This window comes from Thrips palmi, unplaced genomic scaffold (assembly GCF_012932325.1).
Source record: "Thrips palmi isolate BJ-2018 unplaced genomic scaffold, TpBJ-2018v1 HiC_scaffold_10, whole genome shotgun sequence".
NCBI classification, from domain to species: Eukaryota; Metazoa; Arthropoda; class Insecta; order Thysanoptera; family Thripidae; genus Thrips; species Thrips palmi.
Window position 1 is genome coordinate 1,779,412 of NW_023144621.1, and position 12,882 is coordinate 1,792,293.

At 46.4% G+C, this 12,882-nt stretch overlaps 1 protein-coding gene across 4 annotated transcripts; it reads left to right on the forward strand.

The window, feature by feature from the left end:
- The first annotated feature begins 2,662 nt into the window (after positions 1-2,662).
- On the forward strand, positions 2,663-9,905 carry LOC117654268. 4 transcript variants are annotated; one of them, XM_034400720.1, is made up of 4 exons: positions 2,663-2,854; positions 4,407-4,478; positions 5,743-5,863; positions 8,236-9,905. In XM_034400720.1, exons 1-4 carry the CDS (start codon positions 2,763-2,765, stop codon positions 9,541-9,543), a joined length of 1,593 nt encoding a protein of 530 aa, XP_034256611.1. In that variant the 5' UTR covers positions 2,663-2,762; the 3' UTR covers positions 9,544-9,905. The 4 variants fall into 4 exon arrangements, with proteins under 4 accessions (XP_034256611.1, XP_034256612.1, XP_034256614.1 ...); XM_034400721.1 differs by lacking the exon at positions 2,663-2,854 and adding an exon at positions 3,762-3,983; XM_034400723.1 differs by lacking the exon at positions 2,663-2,854 and adding an exon at positions 4,045-4,113.
- The last annotated feature ends 2,977 nt before the right edge of the window (positions 9,906-12,882 follow it).

Sequence of the window (12,882 nt, forward strand, 5' to 3'; positions counted from 1 at the left end):
AATCAAGCAAAGTTTCAACTTTCTGGGATTATTTTAAAGCCTACTTGAAAGTTTCACCAGGGTCCCCACTTTTAAACCTGCCAAAACCCCCGAAAAAGGCCGATTCCTTGAACTGTTTCCGGTCTATGTTCTTCTTCGTGTTCTTCACTTCAGGCCTCGCTAGAAGTGTCTATTTTGATAAGAATGTTAATATATTTTCAGAAAATATGGCGGTTATATGGTGGAGACGAGAAGATTCCTTTGATTCACTTGAAGTCGAGTTGGAATCGCCTTCGCATGAAGTAAACACATAAAAACAATCAGATCCAATCTTTCAAGCTGGACGGTTGTATTCATCTATCACTAATGCCCTTTTCCACAAATTATCCACGGAGTTTAAGGATGTTTTTATTGTGATGTCACCTGACCTTGGATTACGAGCGGCAAAGATCTCAAATACAACATATCTCCAAAGACGATTCCCACATGTATGTCAAATGAGACCTTTCGTTCTACCAGCCAACCTCAACAACATGTATTGGAAAGTAATAGCTGTTCTATACTCAAAGTATATATACTCAAAGAACAGAAAATCTTGTACTATGATCCTATGCAGGCATCCGTTGCACGAAACGGGGCTGTTCTCTTGTCAAGTGCTGAGTGACATGCGAATTGTGTTCCCAACGTATAAGAATTGGCAAATGAAGATTGTAACTATGAATAAATAAATTGATAGTGTCAACTGTTTTCCGAATATCTGCCACCTTGGTGAGCAAATTGCAAAATCTCAACCCGTCAGCTATGTAAAAAAATGTCGTCTATTTCACAGACAACACATCTACAAATACAGTATCAGCGGCTGTTTGAAAAGGGGTGAAGAGAGTAATGAGTTTTGTGGTGCGTGTTCTCTACTGTGTTCATAGAGAGATTGTGTTATAGAGATGAGGCTGCCATAATCTCGGTGCGTTGTCACCAATGTCATCAGTGGTTTCACACTTTGTGGGTGGGTTTTAACAGATCCTCGGACAAAATGTTGGTACGTCCACGATCCCAAAATTTTTGTACCTTAAATTTGTTCTTAGCAAAAGAGTTTCAAGAAGCTGTGAATTGCAATTTAGTACATTATTTTCCATTTGCTTTGATTTTCTACATACTTTGAAGAGCATTGCTTACTCCACTAAGCACAGTAGGGTCAGGGCGGGGAAAAATCGGACACGCGCAAGTTGGGGAAGAAACGCACACCGCACTTTTGCCACAAATTGGCCTATTTTGGGACGTGCAGAGTATTCAGTATTGCTTATTGATGATCTGGTAGATTGCGTTTGAGAGGAATTTAGCCTACTTGAACCGGAAAGTATTCAAAGTCATCTTTAAACGAGGTCTCGTTTAAAACACCTAAAAAACTTTCAAAGTTGGTGCCCGCAATATCTCTTTTTAACGACTTTCCGAGCCTACTGTGACGAATATTCTTATTGTAAACGAAAGTTCGAAGTGTGGAGCCCAAGATACGTTCAAATGTTTTGACAGATTTGCAGCTGGATTACGTTTGAAGAGTTAAATACGAAACGGGGAAAAACCGTACACTGGTGCGGGGAAAAATCGAACACCTCTTTTTTCTATAAAAGTCGTCGAATTGTCCTAACATTCCACCAAAGTGGTCGTAACAAGTGTATTGTAGCATTTCCCAACATTTAGTGGGAAAACGAACACGGCTGTTGACGATTTCATACATTTTGGTCATTTAACCTCAAAAACGTGCCGCCACGGACCCCCTAACAATGCTTCGATGATTTCTGTTCATCTAGGAATACTCGTGCGCCTGCTTCAGTGGGTATTGCAAGTGTTACCCCCAAATATCGTTCCCAAGAGATTTCTGACCTACTTTCATAGATTTTTGTTAAATTAAAGTCTATGTCCGATTTTTCCCCTTAGGTGTTCGATTTTTCCCCGTTTCGACGGGGAAGAATCGCACACTGTTTTTTCTCATGTATTACTAAATGAAGCCGCAAACGCACTCGCTGAGGGTTGAAATGCCTTTCTTTGAGGCTCGATCAACAGACCCAACCGATACATTGGCTAAAGATAGTCAATTAGAGTCAAAGTCGAGAAAGATTGCAAAACGTCCAGTTCTTCCCCGCCCTGACCCTATGATAAATCTTTATTTTCTTTCGATTTATTTATAAGATGGGAAAAGAAAGTAGTAATCATATTTAGTATTCATAGTTTGTCAGTTCTTGTCTGATAAAATAGTAATTTGGCAACAACTTGATATTTTTATTTTGAACTAGTAGTGAGAGCGTCTCGATATTTCTCGGCATGTGGTACACTGGTAAAACTTCAGCGTAGCTCGATGCTTAAGTCAAGCATCAAGTTACGCTTGAAGACGTTACGCTTGAAATGAAGCATACTCTGAAAAATCCCCCATGCATTTGGATAGGGGGAACTTGGCGGATGAGCCTGTTACGCTTGATTTCAAGCTTAACGTGATTATGCTTGAAAACAGAGGGTAATACTACGCCTTTGTTTCACCAGTCTGTTCTTCGTGCTCTTCTCTCGTGACTCCGCTTAAACGAGAAGTTGTAGAAGTATAGGGTTCCAGTTTAAGGAACGAAAGTGCAGGGTAAGAAACCGTGAACCCTTTCTTTGGTCTAATGCAGAAATCTCGTCTTGTATCGTGCCTCGGTAGATCGCGAGCCACGACTTATTAATTAATCAACCATGGTAAACGTGGAGTCACATGACCTGAAGACGCGTCGTGGTTGATCCTAACAGTAAAATTCCTAATGTTGGCACGATTGCTCGTTGCTCACGATCTCTTGGTGAAACACAGTCGGTCCTCTGGATGGCGAGATCTCTGCAGTAGGCGAAGGATACGGTGCACGTTTTCATACCCCGTACTTCAACTTCTTTTATCTTCTCCAATTTACTCCTTCACTCCGAAATCATTACGAACTTCCATGCTTATACCGAAGCAGAGTAGCTTCATAAGAATATACTCCGAGTACACGTAAGGTTTTAAAGAACATACACTCCCGACAAAAATTAGAGGAACGCTTTTAGTCATCGTCATATTTTCTACTTCTTTCGAGCTGGGAAGCTGAAATTTTGTACACGGGTGCCCCCACTACTCCCCTCGAGGCCTGCGAAGCGCGTGGCCCGTGCGCCTCCCCTAACGGACGGCACCCACCCCTAAGTGCGCAAGGGTGAAAAAAACGATGAAAACGTGCCGTAAAAACCAACTTTACCCTATCGCAGAGTCCAAAGTTTTGGTGTACGAGGTCAAATGAGTCTCCTCTTTCCAACGATGCAAGCGGAATTCAATTTGAACCAACCCACCCCCCGCTGCCCTCACCCCCACCCCCTCAAGGGGGCGGATTTCGAGCAAGTTCGAATTTCGCGCAAAACAGCGTCAGGACGTCCCCCGTACCAAGCAATCATGTTTTTTCGAGGTTCCGACCACCCCCGGGTGAATCATCCACCGGAAAGCCCCACCCCCTTTCGAACACCGGCCGTGCGGGGCCTTTCGGTTGGAGCAAAATGCAACAAAACTCCAGGGGGCATCCCTTCAGTGTCCAAGAAGACGTCTCAGCGAAGAAACCCGGTGCCGGACGACTGCAACCCCTGCGGTCGGGGTGTTCACCCCGTTGCACCCCTGCACGCCCCTGGAGGGGTTGGAAGCCCTCAGACGAGCGGGTTGGTCGAACAAGACATGGGGGAAGCGATCCTGAAGTTTTCAAGACGATCCCACCAACCGTTCGTCTTCCAGAGCGAAAAAAGCGTCATTTCCAGTAAAAACCACCCCTCACTTCACCCCCTTCCAGCGACTCACTGAATGGGGGTAGCAGTCCCAAACAACGTCACATCACTCGGCCCAGACCTCATTTCAAAGCCCTCCAAGTTTCAGACTGATGCGACAAGGCATGGGACCGTGGGAGCGAGGCAACGATGTGCCTGCACTCGGCAGCAATGGATGCGCTGGCCCGAAGGGTCCATGCGCCGTACAGGTAGGCAAGCCAACTCACCTGGCGCCAGGTTGATTAAAAGCCATATGGAAACCTGATTTTGGCCCGCGCGTCACTGCGCTTCAGCACTGTATGCAGGGCATGTCTCCCAACACGCCACAGTGGCTAAATTGTTTGTACCTTGCATTTGTTCAAAATACTTCGTAAAGTACTGAACGAAGGCTTCGCAGCCTACGAAGGAAATCGTTTGCAATACAAACAATTTTGTTTGTAATTCAACGAAAAAATCCTTTGTAGCCTACTAAGAACTTCTTCGCAGCCTGCGAAGCATCTTTTCTCTGAATTACAAACAAAATCGTGTGTACTACAAACGTTTTCCTTCGTTGGATGCGAAGCCTTCGTTGTCTTTGTATTTCAACGAGTAGTTCTTTGTAGGGTTTTAAGTGTGCTCGCTACCGTTTGCAGCCTTGCCGCGTGTGTGAATCGAGGCTGCAGTCTGGATTGCCAAGTTAGAGGTTGCGGTGGAACTACCGGCGACGCCCACATAAAAGCGAAATGTTCCGAAACCTGGTCGAAATCGGTCCGAATCAGTCCGAACACCCTCGGACTGTTCCATAGAGCGCCCGAGACCAGGTCGGACAGTCCGCCACGAGCCCGCGTCGGGACTGGGACGGCCCGATGGATGCCCGATCAGATGATGCTTCCATCGGACTAGCCCGTACGGAGCCCGTAGATCCTAGTCCCGAAAGCGACTTGTCCGGCAGACCGATCGGCAGCGAGCCGAGTGTGGTGGACTGTCCCTGCCGGTGCAGGCGCGGAAAAGCCTGCTGGCCCGGGCCGGTCGGAGGCGCTCTCTGATTGGTTCGGCCAGGAGGGGAGCCTTAATCCTTCGGCAACTCGGAAAGTTTTGGCCGCCTCGGCACGCAAAACGTCAGTCTCCAGCTGCCCTCCAAGGTGCACGCATCGCGTTTGCCTGCGTCAGAGTCCACTCGCTCGGCGCGCTGAAGCCATGTCGCCTCCGCGCGCTGCAGCCTTGCGCAGCCTTGTGCTGGGAACGAGCCAGTTGGACGGAAAGAAATGTGTTTTAGTTTGAAAATTTTTTTTGGGTGATGACCGTTTAGGACGCTAGTGACTCTACGCTTGCTGTTCTGTGTGCATCTCCCAACACTAAAGGGACGGGCGGTGCGAGGGCGAGAGGTGTATCATTTAATTCGCCTTTCCCCGTGCACTCTCGTCCCCAAAGTGCTTTCCATCGGAAATTATTTTTATCCTACATATCAACTACTTGATTTCTATCGTAAGTTCAAATCCGGTGCCAAGTTTGCCTGCCACAAAAGTGGCACGCCGTTTTGAATGCTAAACATTGGCAAGCCCTGACCTGAAATCTTCCAGTTTGCCCAAACTTAGCGCTTCGGCCGCCAGCAATGCCCAAATTTAGCGAACTCGGAAGTATTTCAGGACCAGGCTTGCCAATTTTCAACATTCAAAACGGCTTGCCAAGTGCACCGGCTTTGCAGTGTTGCCTGCACTGCACTTGCAGAGGGAGGGGAGGGGATTCCGAAGGGAGGAGAGGGGTTTCGGGAGGGAGGGGAAGGGTGGGGGGCGGCGGGGAGCAGCCCGCCCTGCTCGCCGGCCTTGCTTCGGGTTAGTCCGAAAAGAGTCCGAATCTAGTCGTCGGACAACACCCGAAACCTTGCCGGATTTCTAACATTCTGGATGTCAGCCGGACCAGTCCGGTGGAACCGTTTTCGGACATAGCCCCCGCTCGGGCTGTTTTTGGAGCCTTTCTTTTTCATATGGGCGAAGACCTCGACGCGGTGAAGATCCTTCGGCGGCGAGCCATGGACCACTCTGCGAACGTTGCGGACCTCAGCAACTCGGAATCGACGTCCTCAACAGCCAGTGGCATGGATACGCTTCGGGTGAGTCTTTTGCAAACGTGAGCTTCGCTCGCAGGGGCTGCCCGTTACGAAACTCGAGCCGCTCTGGAAACGGGGGTTTTCACTCAGAGCAAGCACTCTCATTCCAGGAACGTGACATCACGTTGAAAGGAACACTAACTAAGGCGTATCTCTTTGCTTGACCCAAGCATTAAGTTACACTTAAAGACGTTACGCTTGAAATGAAGCATATTCTGAAAATTCCTCCGTACTGGTAAAACTACAGCGCAACTCTAGGCTCACCCTTAAAACGTTACGAAGCAGTTTGAGCATACAACTAGTTTACTTTGTTTTACGAAGAATTAGTAACGTTTGTATGATACGAAGTATTTTCTTTGTAAGCTTATGTTTGCTCAAAATACTTTGTTCTAACAAACTGCTTTGCTTTGAAAGGCCTGATTTAGTTTGAAAGGTTTTCTCAGTGCTTGATTTAAGAAAAGAGTTACGCTTGAAGACGTTACGCTTGGAATGAAGCATACTGTGGTGATTCCCCCATGCATTTGGACAGGGGGAATCTTGGCCGATAAGCCTGTTACGCTTGGTTTCGAGCGTAAACTGATTACGGCTGAAAACAGGGTAATACTGCGCTTTAGTTTTATCAGTGCATGCATTTAGAAAGGGGGAATGTTGGGGGAAGAGCCTGTTGGACTTGTTTTCAAGCATAAACTGATTGCGCTTAAAAACGGAGGGTAATGCTACGCTTTGGTTTTACCAATGAATGTGCACACTAAACTTCTTACGGATACATCCTATCTGTATTACGGACATTTTTGTGCAATTGCAATTACGGATAGATTTTGCTTGTAATACGGATGAAACTGCCCCTCCATTGTTGCTGAGGTTGGATTGTTTGGCATGCTTTTAAAGGCTGCGGTTGTCTTGACATGTTTTCCTCAATTTTGTAGAACAGTTCTTACTCACAACGTGAAAACAGCACGATGGTTGGTTTGACAAACTTAATAAACTCGGGAGGGGTGATTTCGGAACGCGGGTGACTTTCGTTTGGCGAACATGAGCACTGTAAGTCGCGAGATGGAGTGAGGTGGTCATAGTGTTAACTGAATCAGGTTTGACCAGAACTCTTTTCTATTTGTTGGTTTGAATTTAGCGCATGCGCACTTTGAAATTTTTGGATTTTCTCATAATCATTGAACAGTTGGCACTGGCACGGTGCAATACATGGCCATTTAAAAATAGCCAAATGTGAAAATGGGAACACCTTGCAATGCGATTAGCATTGGAATTTTTTTAATTCTGAAAAGACTCCGTTGTTCGCACTTAACGTACCGTCCACGGTACCAGCTGGTTCTAAGCTGGTTTTTCTCTTGTGTGGGATTCGAGTCTGATACCTCAGTCAAAGCAGATGCCTTTTCGACTTATCATGAAGTCGTTTTGCTCGCTATCCATTAGCTCAGAATGGCCAGAAATCACCTCTCTAATCTAAGCTGTTGGTGCTATAGTTTCCACACCTTACTTAGTATCCTTAACCCCTTTGTCCTACCTCTAGGCATGAAGTAGCATCCTTACAGTTCTCTGGGGTTAGGCGCATTTTGTTATTTTTATTCAAAAGAATTAAATTCCAATGTAGCCTCCTATCCCGGAATTTTCTTTCCGGTAAAGCATCACTCAGATTAACGAAGCCCGTCCCAAATTTAGGACGAACTTCGAAAATTTCCGATTTTCCTTCGTAATTTTACAATTAATGTTAACGGAAGTTTGTCGTACGACGATGCCTTCGTTAATTTACGGCAAACTTCCATTGATTTACAAATATTACAGTAGAAAAGAAAGACCACCATGAAATTCAATTTTTATTTATAGAACAAAAAAATGAAACAAGAAAAAACTTAACCTTGGAGAAAACTCTTATGCAACTTCGTGCCTAGAGGTAACACAAAGGAGTTAAGGAGCATAAGTAAGGTGTGGAAATTATAGCACAAACAGTTTAGATTTGAGAGGCGATTTTGTGCGAACCACTGTGTGTCACGCTTACAAGCGTGAGCCGCGTTTGTCCCACGCTTGCAAGTGTGAGAGACACATCACGTCTCACACTTGTAAGTGTGAGACACATCACGTCTCACACTTGTAAGTGTGAGACACATCACGTCTCACACGTGTAAGTGCGAGACACATCACGTCTCTTTCACTTGTAAGTGTAAGACAAATGGTGTGTCACACATGCAATCGTGGTACAAACGTGGCTCACGCTTGCAACCGCGAGACACAGTGGTTCGCAAAGTAGTGTGAGACTGCCTCACACTTGAATTGGCAGAGTATGGCCCATGTTTTTTATTTTATTTTTTGTCTGGAGCTGCTTATTTTTACTGCTTTGTGGCCTTCCTCTGTGTCCACAGCTCCTGTCCCTGCCGGACGACGCGCTGCTGGCCGTGCTGGCGTACTTGTCGCCCAGAGAGCTCTTCTGCTGCCGCGTGGCGTGCCGCTGCCTGAGCGAGCTCTGCCTGCACCCGGACCTGTGGCGGTCTGTGGAGTTGCGGTATGCTCCACTGAAGGGGAGGGGCGCTACACGAGGCCTCATGCGCGCTGCCCTGAGTCTGGCCCCTTGCCTCCGGAAAGTCTTCGTTGAAGGAGAAGCTGAGTTGGTGGAAGCCGTTGCGTCCATGCTGTCCGCCACTGCTTGCGTCATAGCTGGGCTGAAGCTGTCGATTACCGGATCGTCGGGCGTGGCCTTGGCCAGAACCATACTGCAGGCGGTGCACTCGCTCGGCGGCCTGAAAGTGGTTGATCTTGAGACCTCTGCGGCCTTGGATACCACGGATCCTGAACTCCTACACCTGGTCTACAACCTTCAGGGTTTGCGAGAACTCAAGATTTTCATCGGACACAATGAAATGCCGCAGCAGGCACTGTTATCCAGACAGGAGCCGTCTCTAACGTCGTTTTGGTATTGTAGTACATCAACAGTGTACTCGGAACCGTGGCTTTCTGTGTTCCTGGAGACGCATGCTGCGACATTGGAAGAGGTGGATTTGACGGAATACTGCGGTGACGACGAGGTCTACTTGACCTTGAGAACGTTGCCAAAGCTACGTTCCGTAAACTGCCCCCCGGTTCCTGCGGCTCTGGACTTCATTCGTCAGTCGTCGCAGCTCAGATCCGTGGCCTTCACACCAGACTTAATAGACGCCATTAACTTTCCTGCTACTGGCGCACTCCAGGCCCTAACGGAATCGCGCTCTGTCGATGTTCTTGAGGCTCTCTACTTGTATACCTTGATGTCGGACCCAGACCTCATGGCATTGGCTGCTTGCCTGCCCCGGCTCCCTGCCTTGCGTCACCTGTCATTTCAGGAGACTCCCTCGGATGACTTCCTGCGGGCAGTGACACCCAAGTCCGCGCCCCGACTCACCACGCTGACTATCTGGTGTGAGGAAGACTGCCTGCTGGCTTGGGTGCGCAGCACTCGCATCCAGGACTTGCTTCAGAGAAACCCTCAACTTCACTTAAAAGTCTGGGAAGACCCCTATGGCGACGAGGATAGCGACCGCATTAGTTGTGACTGTTGGTTCTGCGACAAAGAGCGCATCCCCGTTTCGGCGTTTTCCTTGCACCGTCGGACTGCCGACTGTCCTCGAGGCTGCTTGCAGGTTGCCGAGCTTCCATGTTCCTCCGTTGTTTCTGCTGTCTCCTCCAACGGGGAATAATGAGCCTGCGCAGTCACCACATTTAGTTTGAACTTTTTTTTAATTTTTAAACTTGTTAAATGTCGTTGAATGCAGTTCCTCTTATAAATGTTTCTACTTATTTTCCGAATGTAGATCAGGTTTCCTGTATGCTTCAATTCCCTCACATTTAGATGTGAGAACAGATCCAATTTGTGATCTATAATTCAGTTGTCGTATTTATGTAATGTTTGGTCAGTTTTTATAGTTATGCCATGTCGGATATTTTACTTGATGTCTTAACTTTAAATTCCATCATAGAATCCTTTGTTTGTAATGTTTCAAAGTCTGTTCCTTTGTTCCTTGAAAAGCCTTAATAAACTTGTTCAATAAAAGGTGCCAGATCCTAGCGTTTCATTTTTCAAGAAGGGCGTTTCCTTGTCAAACCAACGGACTCTTGGAATCACATCTCTTCGATTTGCACTCTCAGACTCGTATTCTGACCGAAGTGAAAAATTCGCTGTATTATCACAGCCAAACGGGGCGAGATATCGCAACATCCCTTTGACATGAGATCTTTTTAAACTGATCCATGGATGAAAATTTTTAAAGGGGCAGGGATCAGTTTACAAAGATCTCATGTCAAAGGGATCTTGCGATATCTCGCCCCGTTTGGCTGTGATAATACAGCGAATTTTTCACTTCGGTCAGAATTATGACATTTTCCATATTTTTCTTCCTGCTCACAGTAAAAACTCTACGAAGAATCGCTTCGTAATACGAAGAAAATGAAGGCATTGTAAAATCTACGAAGAAATGCTTTGTATTATGAAGCAAAATCCTTCGTAATACGAAGCATTTCTTCATAAATAGGAAGCAATTCTACAATGCCTTCATTTTCTTCGTAGTTATGACGCAAATTCTTCGTAGGCTTTTAAGAGAGCTTACTCAAATTCTTTAGATTTATTTTGACCATGGTCATTTACGTAATAAGAGCTGGGGAACACGATGGAAGTAGTTTCGAGACGATTGGATGAACTTTCGATGTCACTGTCTCAGTAAAGAATAATTATTCCCGAAAAATTGCTGTTCTTAAATTGGCTTACCTTCGATTTCAATGTAACTTTCCTCACATGACCCTCTCACCGAACTGCTACAAACGAAAAATTTGACGCAAATTTATTAACACAAACAATGCCTACTGTTTGATAAAAGAACAGAAATAGCGTTCTGCCAAGGATGCTCTGGTTTCCAAACGGAGTTTTATAACATTCCGTTTAGGAAACGCATTTTCCATTCACAAAACGGTATATTTTTCCGATTAGAAACAGTGATTTGTCATTTGTAAACATCAATGTTTTTTGTCTTGAAAAAAACTTTACGTGAACTTTCCATTTTAAGACGGCTCCCTTATAAAAATTATTTGCTCCGAGATCTGTCCGGGCGGGGTTCCAGCCCGAAAGAGGTCCGTCGGGCTAGTCCGACGAAGCTCCAGAATGTTCCCAAATCGGCAACTTTACGGATGTGTCCGAGAACCGAAGTGCGGGCTGGTTTCGGACTGTCCGAGTCTCGGTTCCGAAAAAAATCCGACGGTGGAAAGCCAGAGGCAAGTCGTATTCGAACCCTCGCTTCCCACCTTCCTCTCTTCCTTTGCACACCAGTGCTGACGTCGGAGCCAACTGAGCTAACCCGACAGATGAGGACCGGGGGCTCCGGTGAGCCTCTTCACTGACTCCGCGCTGCGCTCTCCGCTCTGCTCCTTCCTCTGGGCGCTGGGAGGCGCGATTTTCAAGATAGAAGAGTGGGGATTTCGCGAGGGAACCTCGAATTTAAAATATTTTACGTCCAACACGTTTTCTTATGGATACCTGTATTTAAAGTTTTGTGTTTCTCCGGTTGTACGAAATCATTCAAATTAATTGACTGTATGCATTCTTGCAATTTGAACCACGTTTTGTGGTATGTTTCGGCACATACTCAGTTACGACAAAAAGTTGCTGTATTTCCAATAAATTTTTTGTTCTAAATTTCCTTACGAAAGGCGAATGTTTGAGATTGAACATGTTCAATGTATTGTGGAATCACTTCGACACACCTCAACTGTAGCTCCGCTAGAGGAATATTTGTCTAAGTCCCAAAGCGAGGGGGAAACGGTGCAGAGTTCCGAAAACAGTCCGGAGGGGAGACCCTCCTCGGACGTATTCCGGGTAAGTCCGCTGCCCCGGACTCCCGGCGGACCGACCCGGACTTTCCGGCGAGTCCCGGGCACATATCGGTCTGGCCCGTCCGAACAGCGGTTCCTTCGCGGACTAACTACGGAATCACCCGAAGGCATTCGGACGCTTCTGGGGACAGCCCGAGGTGGCGGGGGCTCTTTCGGACGGCTGGCGGCAAGATTTCGGAACAATTCGTTTTTACACGGGCTGGATTTTTTTATGGAAATATGGAAATTTTGTGAAGTGCCCATAAATTCATGGACTGAACACAGTAAAAACTCTACGAAGAATCGCTTCGTAATACGAAGAAAATGAAGGCATTGTAAAATCTACGAAGAAATGCTTCGTATTATGAAGGAAAATCCTTCGTAATACGAAGCATTTCTTCATAATACGAAGCATTTCTACAATGCCTTCATTTTCTTCGTAGTTACGAAGCAAATGCTTCGCAGGCTTTTAGGAGTGGACTATTAACAGTGCGTGCAGTCACCGCCTTCCTCTCCGCTCGCCTCACCGCCCATATCAGCTTCGCAGACGTTGAACTTTGTCTCGGCGGCGCTCGGCCGCACACATGGTTTGCTTTGATTGTGACTTCGATTGTTCCTTATCGTGACTTCATTTCTTTTTCGGTGATGTGACACGGACCCCTCTTCTCCAACACCAGAGATAAATCAGAATGTGAAGGATCATACGGTTTGTTGGTTGATTTAATGAGATACTCAATATGGCACACGTGTAGGTGTTAGCGAATCAGATAGCTCAGGTATCCCTCGACCGAAACGGCTTTGTCACTGACCACTCATGTCAATGGCAAGTGCCTGTATTCGTGAAGGGCCACACACTTAGTGTCACGGGCCTTTTTTGTCCCATGGATCATGCCACTTACAGCGCATCCGTCAGGGATGCAATTCTTGTGTCACCGGCCACACCAATTTGTCTCATGAAAAAGAAAATTGCAACAGACATTGGGAAATTAATACGACGGATGGGCACGACATTGCATCACCGACGGATGTGCTGAAAATTCACAGGTAAAACTATAGCGTAACACTATGCGTCAAGCATAGAGTTACGCTTGAAGACGTTACGCTTAATGAAGCATACTCTGGAAATTTCCCCATGCATTTAGATAGGGGGAATCTTGGCGGATGAGCCTGATTACGCT